The sequence below is a fragment of the Engystomops pustulosus genome, chromosome 2, assembly GCF_040894005.1.
Source record: "Engystomops pustulosus chromosome 2, aEngPut4.maternal, whole genome shotgun sequence".
In the NCBI taxonomy this organism is placed as follows: Eukaryota; Metazoa; Chordata; class Amphibia; order Anura; family Leptodactylidae; genus Engystomops; species Engystomops pustulosus.
Genome location: NC_092412.1, coordinates 95,034,001 through 95,056,952, shown reverse-complemented (window position 1 = coordinate 95,056,952; position 22,952 = coordinate 95,034,001). Strand labels below are relative to the sequence as shown.

The window sequence follows — 22,952 nt, the reverse complement described above, 5'->3', positions numbered from 1 at the left end:
AGCCATTTTAAACAATAAAATATATTTACAAAGTTCTACAATTCCTAATGCTTTAACACAGATCCATCTGATACAAATATGTACTATGAGTTTTCTATGTTGCTGTGTAATAACACCTGTACCTTCAGTTTACATGGAAGCATACAGATATTTTACAAAGTAAGGCGGGTACATGTCGGGTGCACTGGTGAGGGGGAGAGGTGAGCGCTGCTCACCCCTCCTCTCCCTATAGTTCTTGCATCCAAAGATAGAGCATACACTTGTGCTCACTGTACCATGCCAGGGCGCCATAGATACCCATGGGGGACGTATCTATATCCACAATATGTTTGTGTTAATGCAGCCTAAAGCTCCACGGACACGTCTGTCTGAGCAGACATGCACCATGAGCTGCAAGCGAGGTGGAAAAGGAAGGGTTGAGTGCTGCTAACCCTTCCCTTCTTCATAGTGAGCATGAATAGGATCTGCCCTATATTTCGGGGTGCAGACGCCTGGCTTAGACATGCACATTGCATCTCTATGGTAGCCGTGAGTTAGCTGCCATTTTTGTGGCCTGCTCACGTCTGCCATTTGCGGACATGTGTATAGAGCCTAAGAGTACATGGTTATTACGTTTATGTCTGTGTGTATCTGCTGTTTCAGTGGCTAGCACACAACTCTATACTTCCATGGACCCATGTGTGAACCAGCTGCCAGTGCTGCAAAATTTAGTGCAGGTCTTATTCCCTCAAAAGCAAATATTCCATTTGTATGAGGCTGGAGAAGGTATGCGTTTGTGTGCAGGTAGGGTAAAAACCGTAGGGCTGGTTTTCAGATTTTGTTCAGATTTCAGTGAAGTGCACATATGAAATGTCACTGGGGACATGGGACTTTTTAGGTGCAAAATTCTTTAATTTTCCCCCGCAAAGACAAGTACACGTTCAACTGGACACAAGCCAAGCACAAAAAGCACTCAACAAACCAAAATAGTCATAAATTCCCCTCCCATATTATATACCTTACCATACCTTGCCATATTAAGCAGGTCAATACCTGGCTAGTAGTATTACTAAGCTTGTCAATAATTGGCAATAGAATTGGTCTTTTGGGTTTTGTTTATAGCTTCACATGTAAGAGGATGGAGTTTTCAGTCTGTGGATGACTATGATTTTTTTGAGTGTCTGAATTGATTATGTCAGTTTATTCGGACTGAAGGTAACCAGCAGTTGTCAATGTTGGCTGTACTGGCCACTTCAAGGTTGAGAAAATGATAAGAATTCTTTGAACTTCCTTCCTTCCAGATCTTATTATGGGAAAGAGCTGGGGATTAATTTTAGAATCATAATTAAAGATGTAAAGCAGGAAACTGCTATCATATGCTGAGCCTGTTAACTATAATATCAAAAGTTCAAAACCGGGACATCATATTTCTATGTCATTGCAACTTCCAGAGAAAGATATTATATTTAACTGTAGTTCTTATGACTGCTTGTGAGGGGAGGCAAATACAGGCAGTCCCCTACTTAAGAACACTCGACTTACAGACGACCTCTAGTTACAAACGGACCTCTGGATTTTGGTAATTTATTGTACTTTAGTCCTAGGCTACAATAAACAGCTATAACAGTTATCAAAGGTGTTTACAATTAAGATTTATTGTTAATCTTGGTTCTCATGACAACACAACATTTTTAAAATCCAGTGGTCATAGAGGCCCAAAAAATTTTCTCTGGAGCTGCAATTATAAAGTATACAGTTCCGACTTGCATACAAATTCAATTTAAGAACAAACCTGCAGAACCTATCATGTACGTAACCCGGGGACTGCCTGTACCTGTAAAAGAACATGACACAACTTTTTCTGTACACTGTACACAATTCTGCTCACTTTTTAGCAGTCATCTAATTATCTTCAGTTCCAGAATAAAAGATTAAAGTTCTATGAAATCCAACTAGCACAAGTGCTGACATCCCTTTTGATGATTTGATTGCTACAGAATGTAACCACTCAACTATTGATTGGTAGTGGTCACGTACCTCTTAAGTTATCATAAAGACTATGGGGGAGATTTATCAAGTTGCCAGTTGTTTGGCGTACATGTCCTGAAATAATCCCAATTACTATCAAACCCCTAGTAATTGCCATTATTTCCTTTTTTATGACACCTCCAAACCAGGTGGGTGTTGTTTCATGATGTATCTGGTGGGGAAAGAATGAGGGGCCTTCATCATATGATAAACTCCTCTCATGTTATAATAACTGAATAACTACCCTCATCAATCTCACATTGATGACCAATTGTATGAACATTTAATTAGAAAGTTAAAACTGGAAAACCCTTTTAATGTTTGCAGGAGGCACAGTACATTTTGGGGCACATTTACTAATTTACTTTGCGCCTGTTTTCTGACGGACTTTGCACGTTGACTGCTTGCAGAGGTATTTAAGAAGTGCCCGCGCCACTATTGTGTCACACGAAACCCTTTGTTTCGGTGCTCAGTCGGACCATGCGTCGGATTTATCATGCAAAGTCTGTTGCACGCCCTATGTTAAAGGTGCACCACATTAAAGTGGGTGAACTCTGTCGGGCCAGTGCAGGTAAGCAACAGATTCATGATTTCTGGCGCACCCAGCATTCTACATGGCAAAGCCGTTTTAGTGCAGTTTCCCATATTCTTTGTAACTGTGGTCACAACACTCAGATGAGGCACAGAATCTGATCAGTGGTGCAGATGATTGATGCATAATTGAACAGAACTAATCATCTATTTCATATTCCTGCTCTCTCCACATGAAACACACCCTATATCTAAACTTAATTTTACCTTCCAATAAATATCAGGTGGATGTTCCTGGAAGCCCTCTGTCTATAGTCTAGAAAATACCCGATTACAAAATATTTTGTGCCACAACTACAGATAAGCATTAGAGTTCAATTTAGTTCCCTCATAACTGCCTAATATCACACCCCTACAAACACCTACCTTTTGGTGATCTCTCTATATATCTTCACTAAATTATGTGGGGGCACTAGTGATTGTGCATCAATGAAAAATACTTTGTCCATCATTGCATTGCTGTGAGTGTAAATAGCACATATTAATTTACCATACAGCAAGTTCAGTGTAACATCACATTATCGATTGCAACTTTCACTCCAATTACCTCTACGGGACTTAAAGGACATAGATCATTGGTACAGAAGGGTTGGTAGCGATGAGTGCAGCTGAGAAGTATTGGCAGCTCCTCCTTCTGACTTTTGACATTGGTTGTATGTGCCGGGGTAAGGACAAAGAGGAGAGCGACCCATTTTAATAAAATCACAAGTCACATGAATCACATCACATAAATCACATAAATCTGTTTTTACACGGGCTTTCACTGGCCGCGGTTCTATGTTTGAGCCACTTTTTCTGAGTGGAAGGAAAGGACCCTTGCAATTTATTTACTCCTCAAAATCCTCCCAAAAACCCTTTGCAATTTTGTTGCCACTTTTTTTTAAGCCAAAAAGTCAATGATAAAAAAAAACAATATATAGGATATAATTCACTCCCAGTGGTCTTTTTTAATGCTTTGTGTCACTGCCTTCACATGGGACTAATTTTGAACATTAGTCTCACAGATGCAGGAGCGCAAAACTTGATGACGTTGATTCTTGGAGTCCTAGAGAAATGATTGATCTGGAACACAAGGCCAGAATAACTGGTGTATCATGGACTGAGTATGCCCATTTAAAACACAACTTAGGCTGCATTTACATGTTCCAATTGGATTGCATTTAGAAACGTAATACCTGGCTTGATCGCATATTAGTTATAACTAACACACATGTGATTGATAAGGAGCAACACGTGTTTAGCATTGTTTCCATGTAAAATATGCAGTCCTTGTTACTGATTGCATGCGTTCAAGTTAAAGCGCATATGTTAGTGGGGCAGGCCCCTCCCCAATCTGGTTGGATTGCATTTCTAAACACAATTCAGGTTGCCACGGGCATCTATGGGGACGTATATTTTCCCGTAAACTTGTGGAAAGATATATGTCCTGAATGAGACCTTACTGTGTGTCGGTGCCAGGAGAAGGTTGATTTTATGACACACAAAATTAGTTTTTCTGCTTCTAATGTGAATTTATGTTTCCAATAGCTTTACAGCATTTACTTATAGGCTACACCTTTTTTGGCATCATTTGGGCGCACATTTAGACTTTAGACCTGCCAAATGTAGGCCTATAAACTTCCACACCTTTTCATAGATGTAGGCCCCTTCTACACTAGCGTTGCATTTCATGTCAGGGTGCAATGCGTGAAAAACTGGCGTTTTTGGCTGCGTTTTTGTTCCATTTTTCCTTGGAGTCATTAGCGTTTTTGCGTTTTTTACGCGCATGTTGTTCGCGTTTTTTTTGCGTTTTCGGTGCGGTTTTTACACGCGTTTTTTAAGTCAATGGGAGACTCGAGCATTTTTCAAAGGGATCATGGTTCGGGAATAAAATGTTATATTTAATTGAAAAAGAATGTCTTCTGATAAGTTAGCAGATGTATGCAAACATCTACAATCTTTTCTTCACTGTTCCGCGCACGTATATTATCTCCCGACAAGTTAGCAGATGTGAAGAACAGTGAAGAATAGAATAAAAACAGTGAACACAGTGAACACAGGATCATTTAAGTGAAAAACACAGTAAAGAACACAGTGAAGAATAGATTACAGATGTTCGGCACATCTGCTTACTTGTTGGGAGATACGCGCGGAACGGTGCGAACAAAATAGTATGTGAAGAACAATATATATATGTGTGAAGAAGACATTGCAGATATATGGAAACATCTGCAATGTGTTCTTTACACACATATATATTGTTCTTCACATACTATTTTGTTCGCACCGTTCCGCGCGTATCTCCCAACAAGTAAGCAGATGTGCCGAACATCTGTAATCTATTCTTCACTGTGTTCTTTACTGTGTTTTTCACTTAAATGATCCTGTGTTCACTGTGTTCACTGTTTTTATTCTATTCTTCACTGTTCTTCACTGTGTTTCTTTAATTAAATGCTCGATCTCGAGCAGGGGAATTATTCATGTCACCTAGCAACCCATCCATTTAAAACGCATTGCACTCGCATTGCACTTGCAATGCTTGCGAGTGCAATGCATTTTTGATGCGTCTCCATAGACTTGAATGGGGCGGGAAAAACGTGCGTGAAACGCAAAAGTAAAGCATGCTGCGATTTTGACGCGCGTCAAAACAAACACAAGCACACGCGTGAAAAACAATGCAAATGAGGAAAGGCCCATTGGAAACATTGGGTGTGCAATGCAAGTTCTGCACGTCAAAAGCACGCGCAGAACTCGCACGTGAAAAACGCTAGTGTGGAAGGGGCCTTAGAGTGGTTTGTATGTCTCAAATTTTTTTCAATTGTGGTGTGCCATATAAATTAAGGCTGTGCACCACAGTTGTAAAATTGGGCTGAGAAACACCACTGGTGTCGGGCGATACAAAACAGAACTATCGACCATCATTATTGCATTCCTCCCATTCACTTTATTAATTCTGATGACGAGTTCTAAAGAGAAAAATAGCTGCCAAAGCACTGAATGCAGAATATTTTCCTTTTTTCAAAGCTGTTGTAAAAAAAAAAAAAAAAAAAGATCAAGGCGTGTCATCTGCGGGGAAGAGTATAATAATTAGGCTAGACATAAGTTCTAAAGCATGAGCAGCATGAGGGGAATCATTGTTACAGTGGTAGAATATTCATTATGTAAATAGGGGAATGGGTGGAATATGGTTTCGACAGGAATCAAAAAACTTGCCACCGCCATTGCAAGAAGTGTCTATCATTTTTAATCAACAAAAATGTTTTATCGCAAATGTCAAATAACTTTTTGGAAAGATGTTGGGACAGCGTTATTCAGGAATTCCCTTTCGTTAGACACAACAATGGAAGACAAAGAAACCTTATTAATAGCTTTTAAAAGGAAATGTGCCCTGCCATCAAACACAATGAACTCTCACACATGACATCATACATCCTTACTGTTAGGGGGGCTAGCCAGGTTAGTTCTTTCATTGTCATGTTGAATAAAGTTAGGTTTTTCAATTATGTTTGGATTTGAATAAGAAATTATTTGAATTGTATTTACTTTTTAATAGTTTGTATATTTTGGAATATGTTGCAATGATATAATAGTTATGTATTATAGATATAATAAGTATGTCCATTGCTATGTTGTAACCTGTATATAAAGCTATGGTCACTAAATGATATGACCATATTACATATTTGTAGCAGTTTTCCACAATGGCAGAACCAAAAGATGTTGGGAAATAACATAATTTGTTAGGTTTAGGCTTTGTCAGGGTAGGAGCTCCATTCGCCTCAAATTTGATCAAATTCTTTTGTTTCCTAAATACTTTTTTTCAGTTCAATAAAGCGAAGAAACAGTTAGAATCTATGCACTGTGTCCATAGTGATCAAGCAATATAAAGAGCTGATTAGAGATGTTAGGCTTGGAAACGAAGAGTTTTTCCATGCATAAATTATTACACATGCCATATATTAGGGCTTTTATGTGTAAGCATTATTGATGTACTATGTGTAAGACATTTTCCGTTGCATAAAGGGTAATTGTACTTTGCACTTTCTAAAAGTAACCATAAAGCTCTTCATTCATTTGCTTGGAAATCTGTCTTTCTTAGTTGAATTGCCTATTGACCTTTATGTGAAAAATTCACCCTAGGCCATTTTATAAGAATAGATGCAGCGTCTTTAAGTCTGCGATATAAATGGTACTTTGTGTTAACTAGAAAAGAGAACATTCCAAATTGTGTGTGCAGATTGAGAGCGGGGAATGGGAAAAAAAATGTGAATTATCACCATGGTTTGCTTTTCAAATAGAAATCTGGATTTGGATTTAATTTGTTTTTCTATTTCTTCCTCATATTACATTGTCATTCATAGTAATTACACCAAATGTAGAAATTGGGAGAAAAATATTTTCTCAAATATTTTTTTAGCTGCAAAATACTTCCAGTAGTCTATGTGCAAGCTCATTAAAGGGATTGTCTACTTTCAGTAAAGAATTCATATTGTTTTTATTGGTGCTGTTATTGTATAGGAAACTTCATTGTTTCCTTCCTGTGGATAAAGACCAATCCATGGTCACATGAAGTGACACAGGTGCACAGCTAGTTATAACAAACAGCTCTGAATACTCTCTGTGAAACTAATGAGCCATGCACCTGTATGACATCACTTGAGCAGATTTCACTGATAATGAATAATGAAGCTTCCATAAAAGTGACAGCAAGCCAAGATCTAGAGAACATTGAGGAATTGATACAGAAAGTAAATTGAAAAATTGTTAAACTTTTAATTACAAAAAATATCAATATATTCTTGAAAGAGGGCAACGCCTTTAAGTTTCCTAAATAAAATATATAGACTACACACAAGGGCATTATTTATCAGGGCTTGTATGCCTGAAATCTGGTTTACAATCCCAGAAATTTCCCCCCTTATACCACCTACACGCCAAATGGGCATGGAGGGGTGTAAAGGTTGGTGCAGCCGGCAGCGCAGCCGGCAGGGCGTTGCTGCCCTAGGCTTGACCAAAAGCTTCTGCCTGCACAGATTCAAGCTCAGTTTATAGCAAGCTCCACCCCCACTGGCGGTTGGAGGTCAGAGGGACAGGGAGCAGCAGGAAGTGCCAATTGCATCAGCGTATAATCAATGTGCCCCAATATTATTATTAAACATATCACACAGAACAAATTCTTTTAATAGCAATTTAAAAATACACAACTACTACTGTGAGTACTGAAGATCAGGTATCTCATTCAGTGGGCGGCACCCTAAATAGATACCACCTGCATATAGTAATGAATTTTGACTAACACAGAACAGAATAAAAAGCCATTTATACAATGAGATGCTTGCATGCAGAGTACATTATTTGAAAGCATCTACAATATATCCTTTACATGTTAAATCTGAATTAGGCAGGGAAAACATCTGGTAATGAGTTGTGTATACTGCCAAGTTAGAGAACACAGTGAACTTTTCAAATCATTGAGGAATCTTTACAGATGTCCTGGCAAAAATAAGACTGCAAGTTTGATATACTAAAATATTGTTTTTAACATTTGAAATGACAAATGAACAAGAACATATTATTTCTAACAGCAATTGTATTTAGAACATACCTAAAACTACTGCTTTTCCTTTACTGGTACTGTAACTAGCAGGTGCTGATGGTTTCTTCTACATACTGGTACACAAGGGGAGAAATCAGTAACTAAAATATTTGTAATCCTTCTAGAGATATCAATCATTCTGAAATTATAATTATAAGATAAAAATATAAGATATTATAAGATAAAAATGATTGTGACTTTTATAATTGTTATGCTGCACTTTGCTTTTTGTTTAAGTGGATAAGGCTTAGTATAAAGTGTATAACCTAATGTCTGTCCTTAGGTTGTTATAATGGAGCCCTGATATTGATTTAGTATTTAAAGGGAACCTGTGACAAAAGTACAAGAACAAGATTGCTGTGCGTGTGAAACACCTTGATTGTGGAGAAAATTATGTATACAAATCTTTATTAAGTAACCTTAAAACAATTGAAAACACATGACCAAAAATGTGTGAGTCCAGAGGTCTGGTACAATAAACCAGAAACCTAACAATCTCACCCCCCCAAAAGTCAGATAACACATATAATCCTCACTTAATCAAAGCAGGTCAGCAAAATTTGAAAAGAGCCATTCTGTGTGAATAAGTCCAACAATAATGGCAAATATACTTAACGTAACAGCAGCTCCCCCGAACCAACTACCTCCAATTGAGAGAGTCGCCGATTCACAACATGGCCAAGCATAATCGTGATGTGATCTGAAAGATGAGAACATTGGGGCACATTTACTTACCCGGTCCAGTCGCGATCCAGCGGCACGTTCTCCGACGCTGATTTGGTTTCTGCCGGGGTTCACTAAGGTCGTGATCCTGATGTCCACTAGGTGCCGCTGCCCTAAAATCTGCAGAAATTCACCTCCTTCGTTCCGGTGTATATGAGTGCTATTTTTGCGACACAAATATTTTTAAAAATTCCGTGGTTTTTCCGAATCAGTCGGGTTTTCCAACGGCCATGCCCCCCGATTTCTGTCACAATCCAATCGCGTGCGGCAAAATCCAGGGGCAATTTGGCGCAAATCGGAAAAATTCACCCTTAGTAAATGGGCCCCATTACCTTAAAATGGGACCTGTCATCAGAAATTGACCTAATAAACTATTAGCAGTATGTTGTCAAGCAGCTGAGCAGCTTCTAGGTCATGTTTTTTATGACCCAGGTTGGTTGCATCATCCAGAAAATCAAATTCTGATGGCATATGCATTTATGTTACACTCTTTATATGGAATCTTTCACATAGAAATTACATGTACAGTGTATATTTTCCATGCGACAGGTAACCTTTAAATTCTGAAATCAAATGTTTGTCAATACAGGGAGACATACGAGTCATTATACAGGAATGCACAGGATGTACTGTATGCATCCCTCTTGCAAACAAATGCAGTTTTTGTAACTGCAATAAGAAGAAGCATTTCTACGGGTTACAACGATTAGATTACCAAACACAATATTTGTGTTTGTGCATGTTTACTAGGCTTGCAGATGACTCATATCCCAAAAAGATTGCCAAATATTCCCCTAGTGATAAAAGTTTGTATTTTTAATACAAAAAAATAGTTTGCCAAATATTACATCTGCCAAATGTATCCATTGTTATAGTGAAATAAACAGTTGTTAAGCTGGCCACACAATTCAGATTGCTGTAGGTTGAACCCTCGGATGGCTCACAGCATCCTTCCCTCCCATACACATGCATGCTCTACTGAGATTTACTCATCAAAATGTTCCAGAAATCTGCTGTATATTGCCATTAAGATGACATTACCTTTGGCTGTAAGTAGCTTCAAATGTTTTGACCCAACCACTATACCTGGTACATATAGGTAAGACAATAAACATGTTGAGTCTGTTAATAAATTAATCCATATCATGCAGATTCTATACCATGTATGTGTCCGACTTGGATTTAAATGACCTCTGTTCTATATGATAACAATTCAAACCACAGAAATATAAAGCACAGCTCAAAGAGAAAGGGCATGTTGAATTAGTTACCTTTCTAGGTTGTTGTTGTTTATGGCAACATTCTACCATTTTTAGTCAGGACCCTGGACAGCAATGACAATACCACTTCTGAAGACACATTAGCAAACTAGAGAGCCCTTTAGTGTAGGGTGCTCCAGAACACAAAGGCCCATTTAATAAATAGTATAAATCTAGACTAGACAGTCTGATAATGTGCTTGTTTAATAACGGGGAATGTCGCTGGATGATTTGGTATCCTTAGACATTTAACAGCCATTATTTGATTTTAGCAAGATTTTAATTGCCAGATCTTGGCTAAGCTTGTCGTATGTAAAGAAAATCTTCCATTGAAATCAAATATGATGAACCAGGGACTCTTACTCATAGATCCAGGCTCTGTGACTGTGGTAATCATTTTATATTTGTTATCCAAGGCCTCCTTTCTTTTAAAATAAACTTGTATGATTATGCCAATAAACCTCCATAGGAAATGCACAAAATAAGAACATTGTACAATATGAACAGTATTGAACAAATGTTTAATAATATGAATGAGAATAGAAGAAGGACCTACTACGTTCAGGCATTACCCACTTCCCGGCCTATTTTTATTGTATAGGGAATGGGACAACAGAAGAACCCAGTAACCCCACAGGGTTTACAGAAATGTTCATCCCCAGAGACGGACAGAGGAAATGCCAAGAAAAGGATAGTAAGGGGGGTAGAGTAAAATGAGAGGGAAGAGGGAGCATCCAGTCCATGGGGGGGGGGGGGAGTGATCCCTTTAAAATCTCAGAGTGCATATCTATAGTTGTCAGATTGCTAAAATTGGAGTCTTGATTGACAGGTTTTGTGACATTTGGCATCGGTGCTATGGATGCATGAGCTAGGGTGTGCCATGTACTAAAGGACATTTACTTTGGTAATCCACATGGCTATCGTCGGGGGGGGGGGGGGGTTAAAAGATCATAATGCAGTAAAGAGCGGCCATAATTAAGAAGCGCAAAAGGGAGTTTTAGTTAGCCTGTGTTAAGGTATTACAGTCGTGAAGAATGAGGGGAGGGTTGAGCTGAGTTATGTCTCCGTAGATCAATGAGATGAGGAGTTGCAGCTCTTGCCAGAATGAGGAGAGTACTCTGCAAGACTAAAACACATGGAGAAAGGTACTCTTGTCCTCCCTACACCTCCAGCACGTAGCAGGGATCTGCAGAATAATAGTATGTAATCTGGTCTGAACTCTATACTATCAAACCAGAAGTTTATACCCCGCTTCCTGAAATCTAGAAATAACCAAAGTACTTTGACATAGTTCAAATACCCTTGCCTTTTGTTCAGACGTCAAAGAGATGTTTTGGTCCAATACCCATTGCGTTAGATGTTGTGGCCAGGATCATCAGGGATGGACAAAAGGAAAGAGTATGCTGAGGAGAGAGTATGACGCAGGGTCCCTTTGGTGGAGGAAAGGCTTTCAAAGTTCGTCTTGTTCCCATAAAATTGGGAGCAAGGAGGAAAATAAATTAGACAGTGCCTTAGCTGTTGAGCACCTCTCCACTGCTTGAAAACAAGATCCTTGCATCCTGGTGAAAAATCTGGATGGCCTAAGGTCTATAGGGGAGATTTATCAAGCTGCCTAAGAGTAAGAATGTACTTAGGTGTCCATGGCAACCAATCTCAGCTCAGCTTTCATTTTACCAGTGCTCAAGAATATTTTAAATTATAGCTGGAATTGGTTGCCATGGGCAGCTAAGCACATTTTTCCCTTAGGCAGCTTGATAAATCTCCCCTTATGTGTTTATCTGATGCAATTTGGTAGGGTTTAGTACATTTTACACCAAGGTCAAGCGCATACTAGTAAATATTTCCAATCTGCAATATAAGGCCGAATTTACACAAAGGGGCATACCTCAGCACGATGGAGAGGAGGAGGGGTGAAATGCACAGCGTGCGGGCCATACACGGGGAAAGATAGGACATGTACAGAGCGGTAGTGTAGCACCGTATCGTTCCTTGCTGCCATTGACGTCTATGGGGGAAGTATGTACAGCCGCAAGCTTGCGAATGCGGCCTAAATAAAAAAGACCGTAGTGTTTTGAATTTTTTTAATAGAGTACTGTGCTCAACTTAAAGCCCCTTACCAAAACACATGCTCAAAAAATTTATTTTTGTAAATAAACAAATGTCAAGATGAACAATTGGGGAACACTGTCTTAAAAGTAAGGTTTATGTCTGCTGTCATTACATTTACTTACGAATACACAATTTTTCTCTTTTAACCCTTTAAGAGTATGCAACAGCAATTACATTGCATGTTTTTGTTCTCACTGTGCTGGTGGTCTTGTGTTTTTCTTACTTGTTGGTCAGAAAATCATTTTTTTTATCTTTACACAGATGCAAGCAGACCGCCTGCAGTTTAGTGTTGCATAACACATTGATGCTGGAGGTAGTTTCCGATAATCAGATGCAGATTCTTTACCAGTTCAAAATATATTCAATTGTGGTTCTCCATCATATGCAGTTGAAACCAGAAGTTTACATACTCTATATTACAAAACACATATGCATGTTTTTCTCACTATCTGACACAAAATCAGAATAAACCTTTCCTGTTTTAGGTAAATTAGAATTACCAACATTATTTTTAATTGCCAAATGCCAGAATAATAAGATAGAGAATTGTATAAGGCATTTTGATCACTTTCTGCAAAGTCAAAAGTTCATACATTTCATTATTTTTTGGTACCATTGCCCTTAAACTGTATGACTTTAGTAGTATTATGTCTGGACATTCCTATCTTGTTTTTACTTTTGTATAACTGTTTTACAACTAAACCAGGCACCTTTAGGTATCTGGAAATTTCACCCAAGGTTGAACCAGACTTGTGTAAATCCACTATTCTCTTCCTTATATCTTGGCTATTTCTTTAGGTTTTCCCATGATATTACACAAAGAAGCAGTGTGCTTTAGCTGTGCCTTAAAATACATCCAGAGGTGTGCTTCTGATTCACTCATATGTTGCCAATAAATCTATCAAAGGCTTTAAACCAAATTACATCATCATAATAGTTGTACAAAATGGTCCAAAATTGTTGAAAGGCATAGTAATCTTAGTGTATGTAAACTTTTGACTTGCAGAAAGTAATAAAAATGCCTTAAAATTATCTGTCATTATTCTGACATTTGGCAAATATTAATAATTTTGTTAATCCTAACTGACCTTAAATGGGAAAGGTTTATTCTCATTTCATGTCAGATAGTGAGAAAGAAATGCATACGTGTCTTTTTATAAAGTGTATGTAAGCTTTTGGTCATAAGCAGGGTTTGAACAAGCAAGCACTTTCTGATAACAAAAGCTGGGAGATCTAGGGATGAGTGTACCCGAACCCCCAATGTTTGGTTCCTCGCCAAACTGTGAGGGAGATTCATTATGGCATTTCTGCCATTTTTCTGACTATACCAAAATCTCTGCCTGTACTGATCTGTTGTAAAGGACCTGCGGCGGGGGAAGGTTTAGTATTTCACTGATATATTTCTAACTTGTCTCCATCAGTTCATCTTCTGTGCAATTTGATTGACATGGGATACGACCACAAACTTGACCGTGGTTGCGCAGGTCCCCTGTCAGGTCGGATTCCCTAACATGAACATGCATCTCCTATCTGTAATGTGCTGTTACATCCTTCTACTCCACTTCCCTGTGGGTCACTACACACCATTCCGACATGGCCTCCCTATGGGGACTGCCCTGCACCGTCTCTGGCTGTGTCAGGGCTGCAATGCAAGGCAAGCCCTGCACTGTTTCCCGCTCTGACAGGGCTTCCCTGCTGGGTCTTCCCTGCACTGTCTCCCATTCTGATAGGGCTTCCTTGAGGGGTCTTCCCTGCACTGTTTACCATTCCGAAAGGGCTTCCCTGCTGGGTCTGCAAGGTGTATGGTGGAATGGTGGTGGTGTGTGGAAGAGATACTCAGCATGGAGTATGCTGGAGTGGTGGCGATGTGGGGGTGAGATGCTCTGCAGGGTGTAAAATGTAGTGTTTTTGGTGTGAGGATGAGATGCTCTGCAGGGTGTATGATGGAGTTATGACAGTGTATGGGTGAGATACTTTTCAGAGTGTATGCTGGAATGGTGGCGATGTGTGGGTGAGATGCTCTGCAGGGTGTATGATTGAATGGTGGTGATGTGCGGGTGAGATGCTCTGCAGGGTGTATGATGTGGTGGTGGTGTGTGGGTGAGATGCTCTGCAGGTGTATGATGGAGTGGTGGCGGTGGGTGGGTTAGATGCTCTGCAGGGTGTATGATGGAGTGGTGCTAATGTGCGGGTGAGATGCTCTGCAGGGTGTATGATGGAGTGGTGGTAATGTGTGGGTGAGATGCTCTGCAGGGTGTATGGTGGAGTGGTGGCAGTCTGTGGGAGTGATGCTCTGTAGACTGTATGGTGGAGTGGTGGTAGTGTGTGGGTGGGATTCTCTTCATGGAGTATGCTGAAGTGGTGGTCTGTGGGTGGGATGTTCTGCAGGTTGTATGATGTAGTGGTCAGTGTGTGGGTGAGATTATCTGCAGGGTATATTATGCCATAGTGTTATTGTGCGAATGAAATGCTCTGCTTGGTGTATGGTGGAGTGGTGGCAGTGTGGGGGTTAGATGCTCAGCAGGGTGTATGGTGGAATAATGATGGTGTGGGTAAGATGCTCTGCAGGGTGTATGGTGGAGTGGTGGTGGTGTATGGGTGAGATTTTCTGCAGGGTGTATAATGCAGCGGTAGGGATGTGTGGGTTAGATGTTCCCCAGGGTGTATGAAGGAGTGTTAGCCATATGTGGGTGAGATGCTCTTCAGGGTGTATGGTGAAGTGGTGGCAATGTGTGTGTTAGATGCTCAGCTGGGTGTATGGTGGAATAATGGCAGAGTAAGATTTTGCAGGGTGTATGGTGGAGTGGTGGTGGTGTATGGGTGAGTGGTAGGGATGTGTGGGTTAGATGTTCTGCAGGGTGTATGAAGGAGTGTTAGCCATATGTGGGTGAGATGCTCTGCAGGGTGTATGCTGGAATGGTGGCAGCGATGTATGGTTGAGATGCTTTTCAGAGAGCATTTTGTAGTGGTGGTGGTAATGGGCGGGTGAGATGCTCTGCAGGAGATTGGATTGGATTGGAATTGACCTCTATTTATACTAACATAATGGCCATGGGGTGTCCGGCACAAAGACTTGGAGGTGTACACAGAAACAATATAGATGATGTTGTAAGGTTTTTGCGCTGCCATCTTCTAGGAAATGTCAGCACAGGCAGCAGGAGGGTCACGTGCAGGAGCGCTGCAGACAGAGGAAGCAGGAAGTGTCTGCTCTGCACCATGTGACTGCTCATCTAGGCCACGCCCACACAGCAGAATCTTACACTGAGCTATTGCAGGGACAGGAGCCAAAGCAGGCAGAACTGAGTAAAATTGAAAATTATCATTGTTAGGATCACTAGGGGATTGAGATTTGAAAACTTTCTTTCGTGGGCAAACCTCTTAAATGAATCTCCCTCTTTGTTTTTGGGTCCTGCTTTAAGCTTGCCCCCCTCCAGGTTGTTACACCCACGTTCATGGGGAATGCAGGCAAAGACGTCAGCACCGATGGCACAGGTGTTTCCAGTGGTACCCGAGCGTGGTCAGAACTTTCAGGTCGAACTTGGCCAATGTTCACTCATCCCTATTGACAGGTTATATATTATATGATGTATTTATCTAAAAACAGCCAGGCACTTACAAGGAAGTTTTATCTGAGCCTGGAATTGAAGAGTGACTTTGAGTGTGAAGCTTGGCTTATTAGCCTTGCACATAACATAATTTGTACAATTATACAGATACTGTAAGAGGATTGCATTACAGTGGCTTGGCAGTAAGAAACAAATAATGATATGACACAACACTGTCTTATGAAAATAGACCTGTAGTTCACCGTATTTATCTTGGGAAGTTTTTGTAATTTTGCCGTCCTATTCTTATAAGAGGAAATTTCACATTCCTTAGCAGGATGCAGGTGGAAGTTCCTTCCTCCACACATATTTCTATTTTATTTTGAATGTCTAATTATTTTGATTCTTTTTTGGACTTATTTATAAGACTTATTATAAATATATGATTATGACTTTACAAAATAAGAGACATTTAATAAATATATATATGTCTCTTACTTTGTACATTCATAATTATATATTTATAATACGGTAAGTCTTATAAATAAATCCAAATAAAAGTTTTTTAAGTTGTCAATGAAATGTACACCTCATTGTCCCTGGAAACCACTTTAAGGCTAAATGTTCTCTGGTCATAAAGTGGTTAGTCCTTGTAGCTAATGGTCTCCTTTAAGAGCTTGAAGGTTTATTACTTTTGTTCATACACTGCACTGCATTTTAATGTCTTTCTTAGCACAGCCTAATATGGCCTGACTGATATTGTTTATGACAATGACTATTTATGAGATGGAAATGTATACAGTATGATGTGACTGACATTTTCAAGACCTAGGATCTGAAATTATTTTCTCGCTTAACATATAGGCTTATATGTGTATGTTTATTTAGCTACCAGCATATGTCATCCATTGAGAATGTTAAAGTTAAAGAAACATAGAAGATTTTATTGGATTAAAAACCTATCATAGATGTGTAGCAGTACAGAAACTTATAGTGTTCAGTATTAGGTTCTGATTTTAGTGACAGTAAATAGAAAGTGCTGAAATAGATATATTTAATATGCTTTAACTAAATGTATTTCCGTTTGCTAGAAATGCACTACATTCTGCTAAATATGTATTGCATGAGGGTAATAATCTGTGCCAAGTTTGACGTGGAATTCTGCTGTGCCAGTCGACCCTAATTTTATAAATGGTGCCCATAGTTGGACTTCAAAATTGAATTGCACAATTCTTAATTAAGAATCTATTCAATGAGTGCTGTTTGGAAAAACATAAAGTGGCAGTGTTTATTTTATAATTACCGTAATATGTGACTGCCAATGAATAATTATGAATAAGCTGAGAAAAAGGCAGGCTAGATTGTAAAATATTCTGGTGCATCAATTGCACCGGAATCGAAATATGTACTTGTCAGGACTTTCGGCTACCTGAAATTGGTGTAGTGTAGTATAGTTGGAAGGCCAAGGGATACCCATCCTGCTCCACCTACTTTTTTTGAGTAAGTTAAGTGATCAAAGCGCAAAAAAACTAAAAATGCAATTTGCTTGGCATGTACCAAAGATTGCAACTTTTTAAAGCTTTTCCTGGCAGTTTTCTGTTATGTTCACAACATATTGGCACATTGGGGCACATTTACGAAGACTAGTGCAAACTGAATTAAATGCACTTTGCCTGTGTATAGTACAGGGTGCGCCAGATTCAGGATTTCTGGTACCCATTCTTCATTAATCTGGTGCACCCAGCACTGCCCTGACTGAGTTCACCTACTTTTTTGTGGTTCACCATTGTCACGGGTGCCCCACCCATGCCCCTCTCTGTAGTGCCTCCGCTACTCCATCCCCACACCTGGACTTACCGCTCCATGCTCCTGACCCGACTAGGCCATGCGCGTCACCGCTCTCTAGGATCTTAAGGGCCAGTGCCCTCCTGATTGGCGCTGGCACTTCTGGCTCTGCTATATAACCCGGCGGCTCCCATCATTCCCTGCTGGATCTCCAGCCATTTCCTATGAAGTGAAAGCCCTCCACTGTTCCTGCATTTCCAGTGTTCCTCCGTGTTCCTGTGTTTCCAGTCTTCCTCTGTGTTCCCATTCCCGTGTTCCTGTTTCAGCGTTCCTGTTCTGTGTGCCTGCTCCCGTGTTCCTGCTGTGTGTTCCAGGGTTCCTTCCAGGGCTCTACTCCCGCTGTCATCCTGGGCATGCACTGTATTCTTCATTACTACCTTGGCTGCCACCGTGGGCTAGTCGCACCTGTGGAACGACCTGGTGGCCCGTCGCCGCAGCAAGAGCATCCCTCTTTGCGGCAGGCTCTGGTGAAGACGAGTGCCACTTAGATTCCGGTCCCAGGTGTCGGCTAGTACCATCTCCCGCAGTGGTCCAGAGGGTCCACAGACCCATTCCAGTTCGCAGATGCCTGACAACCTTAAACATAGGGCGTTCATCACAATTCTGTTGGACTTTGCATGATAAACCTGGCGCATGGTCCGACTGAGCACCAGATTGCCCCCTAATTTGTGCCGCATGAATTTTAGTGCAGCTGCGCCACAAAAGGGTCACATGCGACACAATTGCGGTGCAGATGCTTCTTAAATATCTGTGCAGGCAGTTTGCATTTAAAAGAACGCCAGAAAATTGGCCTCATTGTGTTTGGTAACAGTTACTTTAGGAGTAATGCATATTACTTCAAAAAAGACAATCACTGAACTATAATCACAATCATTACACTAAATCACAACTTTTTAATTTGGAATAATTGAAATCTGCACTTCCACACAATATAAATAACAAAGCCTTTTTGAAAAACAGAAATAAAAACCTTTACAGAAGAAGGTCGTAGCCATAAAGCAAGTCATGGTTTACATCCCTAAGTAAGAAGTCTCTGACCTTCACGTGTAATTATTAACAGCACTGACCTCCAGTCCCGTTCTGCATCACAGATTTGTTTTAATATGCTGTATTAGCAATACGTTATTCAGCTGTTTATTTGGAAACAACATGCAGATTGTAGAGATTTGTCCTTCAACTCCAAAACTGTAGATGACATTGACATTTTAATAATAAAAGATACTATGTAATGCTGATTTAGCACTTAACTGGGAAACCCTCTACAACTACTAATACTAATGACACCACAGATTTGTATTGCAGACAATAATATGTAAGACAACAGGATTTTTCTGATATAGGTTGAGATTTTGAGGACACTTATGTTTCCCATGGACCCACCTATCCCCAATTCAAAACTGGACTCATGATTGTCTAGTATTCTGTTGTAACTACAGTTTAGGTAGTTTGTATGTGTTTAGTTTGTTGTTTTTCCATTTATACAGTATAAATATTATGTGTAGATGCACAGAGGGAATAAATAGTTTGCAAACTGAGATTTGAGGCTTCTAACGTTTTTTTCATGCCTCAAGAAACGCAGTACAAACTGAGAAAAAATCTGGTCATTAAAAGTTCTTATAGGGAATCTGTCATCAGTTTTGATCATACAAACTGCAGACAGTTTTAGGTAGGCACCAGGTCACCGTTTACTGAATCCATTTCTGTAATTATTAACTTTATTATTAATAAGTGTTTTATGTTTGAACCTTGAAATCAAGTTATTCATAAAGGTGCCTATACAAGATGTTCCCACAAGGTGTGGCTTTTTCCTTTTGGTAAAAAAACAGAGGTTGAAACCACCTAATTTTGAGACCTTCTAAAGAATAGAAGCTTATTTTATTGTGTCCCGATACATAAAACTATGCCATTTAAAGATGGTTGGGTTTTTCTTATTACAGTATTTACATTTTTTTAATGGATTAATGCTTATAATACATATATATTATCTGGATGTTTTACTTGAGTCTCAGGCTGCAATAATCAGTTGTAACGAAGTTTTGTGGATAATCTTTTTCCCATGACATCACAAATTTTGACAATCCATTTGTGGAAAAAAAAATTTTTGTCTGAAGTTACCATTATAAAATAAACCTGTTCCAACTTACATCAAAATTCAACAAACCTAGGAGCCTATCTTGTATGTAACCCGGGGACTGTCTGTACTCTTTATAGATATATGTGTGAACACGTTCAAAATTCCATAGCAGGAAATTTAAGCATTTAGCTAAGTTGGCAGCATGGCTTGAGATATTCCACAGAATTTCATAGTGAAGAGGTTGATGGAAATTCCAGAGATAAGCGGAGCAGTAGAACCGGAGCGCCTTATTTGGTTGAGATGCTGGCAGGTTAAATGCACTATTATACACAGCACATCAAAGCATCAAGTGAATTCTAATCTGATTACAGAGAGAACTGAAAATCTAAAACTGCACAAGGACATAATAACAAATAGTTTGATGGTGGACACTTGAAACAGCAACAGGTGTAAGATATATTAGCTGCTACTGCTGATGGTGCCACTGATGAGATAGACTGCACAATATTGCATCATAACATTACATTTTGGACAGAGTCATTTGTATACAGCGGTTTGTAAAATGGATTATAAAATGGAATGGAAGGAGGTATGTGTGTATATCCTGCAACTATCCCATACTCCAGTGTCAGCCATAAGTTAGCTAAGTTATGCTGCTGTAATGAAAACAGATGGAGAAAGCTGAAAGGTGGGGATCACTGCCCTTGTCAAACCCTTTTTGCATTCCAGTGAAAAGATTACAAAACATAATTTATATCTGTTTTACCTCTTGTACAACACTCATAAGGTATTCACTACATCCATCCTAATGCAGTAGAATTTTTCTCCATGCCTTTCTTAAAGGCAAATAATTGATATGGTTTGTGTACGTAAAGTTATCCAATTTTCCAATATACTTTCTGAATCAATTCCTTACAGTTTTCTAGATCTCTGCTTGCTGGCCTGCTATAGAAAGCTTCTATGCCCATGGTCATGTGATGTCACACAGGTGCATGAGCCATTATTATCACAAAGAGTAATCAGAGCCGTGTGATAATAATGGCTTGTGCACCTGTGTGATATCACATGAATATGGACAGATTTTTATCCACTGGAAGTAAACATAGAAGCTTTCTGTAGCAGGACAACAAGAAGAGATCTAGAAAACTTCAAGGAATTGATACAGAAAGTATATTGTATAACTTTTCCTTACACAAACCATATCAACTATTTGCTGAAAGTAGACAACCCCTTTAAGATTTTCTCTAGCTTTGCTTATTATATGTCCATTCATATAGAGTGCTAAGATGTCTATATACCCAGTTTGGGTGCATCTACCACGTCTACAACCATACAGCCCTGAAGTTATATGTTAGAAACTTAAAAAACTATTTTATTACTAGGATGCAAATGTTAATGTGCTTAATTTATTGTTAATGAAAGATTAATATTCAGCTATAAAGTTTTTTGTTTTTTTCCCTACCAGTATTTCTATGACATTAAGCTGAAGTTATTATTGACTGATGTGTAACGTATAAGTAACACAAAATTTCTTGTTTTTATTCTACATTTCAGGCATGTAACGGGTGTGGAACTTCCAAATGCGACTGTAGTGGAGTAAAAGGACAAAAGGTGAGTGTGCTGAATGTTTGTACTTTGTCTTTATAAACCCCAAGCAAATAAAGATAATATAAAGGCACAGATATTTTAAATGAAAATCTACTGCTCAGAAATTAATTGGATGCATTTTCAAGCAACTACACAAGTTAATTGGAATAACCAAATTGATAAAACTCCCCAATACAGCTATGATTGATAACCACTCCCCCATTACCACTAGCTCAGTATATAGAAATATAACTGCCACTGAAATTAATGAAAGCCCAATAAGGCTAGGTCCTAAAGCAGCAATATGCTCTGCCTACATGGTGCACCCGTTGATAAATGAAAAATGTAATATTATAATATACCATTTAGGCATCCTAATTGCGCCCCATTAGGAGAGCAGATGGGTGCTGTATCAATTGTATCATGTTAGTTTTATGTAAGAAATATATGCCATTCCTGATGTGTGTATATATATATATATATATATATATATATATATATATATATATATTTATTTATTTATAGACCAAAAGTTTGGACACACCTTCTCATTCATAGAGTTTTCTGTATTTTCCAGACTATGAAAATTGTAGATTAACACTGAAGGCATCAAAACTATGAATTAACATATAAACATATATACATATATAAAAGGTATCATATACTTAACAAAAAATTGTGAAACAACTGAAAATATGTCTTATATTCTAGGTTCTTCAAAGTAGCCACCTTTTGCTTTGATTACTGTTTTGCACACTCTTGGCATTCTCTTGATGAGCTTCAAGAGGTAGTCAGAGATGCTTAGTCCTTGTTGGCCCTTTTTTCCTTCACTCTGCGGTCCAGTTCATTCTAAACCATCTCGATTGGGTACAGGTCTGGTGACTGTGGAGTCGAAGTCATCTGCTGTAGCACCAAATCACTCTCCTTCTTGGTCAAATAGCCCTTAAACAGCCTGGAGGTGTGTTTTGGGTCATTGTCCTGTTGAAAAATAAATGATGGTCCAACTAAACGCAAATCGGATGCAATAGCATGCCGCTGCAAAATGCTGTGGTAAGTATGCTGGTTCAGTGTACTTTCAATTTTGAATAAATCCCCAACAGTGTCACCAGCAATCCCTCCACCATCACACCTCCTTCTCTATGCTTCACAGTGGAAACATCTAGAGTCCATTTGTTCACCTTTTCTGCATTGCCCAATGACACTGTGGTTGGAACCAAGGATCTCATGGATCTCAAATTTGGACTCATCAGACCAAAGCACGGATTTCCACTGGTCTACCATGAAGGCTGCTGCATACAGTCTCCTCTTAACAGTTGCTGTAGAGATGTGTCTGCTGCTAGAAATCTGTGTGGCATTGACCTGGTCTCTAATCTGAGCTGCTGTGAACCTGCGATTCTGGAGGCTGGTAACTCGGATGAACTTATACTCTGCAGCAGAGGTGACTCTTGGTCTTCCTTTCCTGGGGGATCCTCATGTGAGCCAGTTTCTTTGTAGCACTTGATGGTTTTTGCAACTGCAGTTGGGGATGCTTTCCAAGTTTTCCTTGGAGTAATGATGGCCACTTGTTTTTCTTTACTTAGCTGCTTTTTTCTAGCCATAATAAAAATTCTAACATTCTATTAAGTAGGACTTTTAGC

At 39.3% G+C, this 22,952-nt stretch overlaps 1 protein-coding gene across 1 annotated transcript in view; it reads left to right on the top strand.

Annotated features, from left to right (window-relative positions):
• Positions 1–22,952, top strand: part of COL4A1 (collagen type IV alpha 1 chain) — a 116,191-nt gene that overhangs the window by 22,045 nt on the left and 71,194 nt on the right. The window contains exon 2 of the mRNA XM_072135562.1: positions 21,283–21,339. Within this exon, the coding sequence (XP_071991663.1) occupies positions 21,283–21,339 (57 nt within the window). The remainder of the gene's footprint in view (positions 1–21,282; positions 21,340–22,952) is intronic.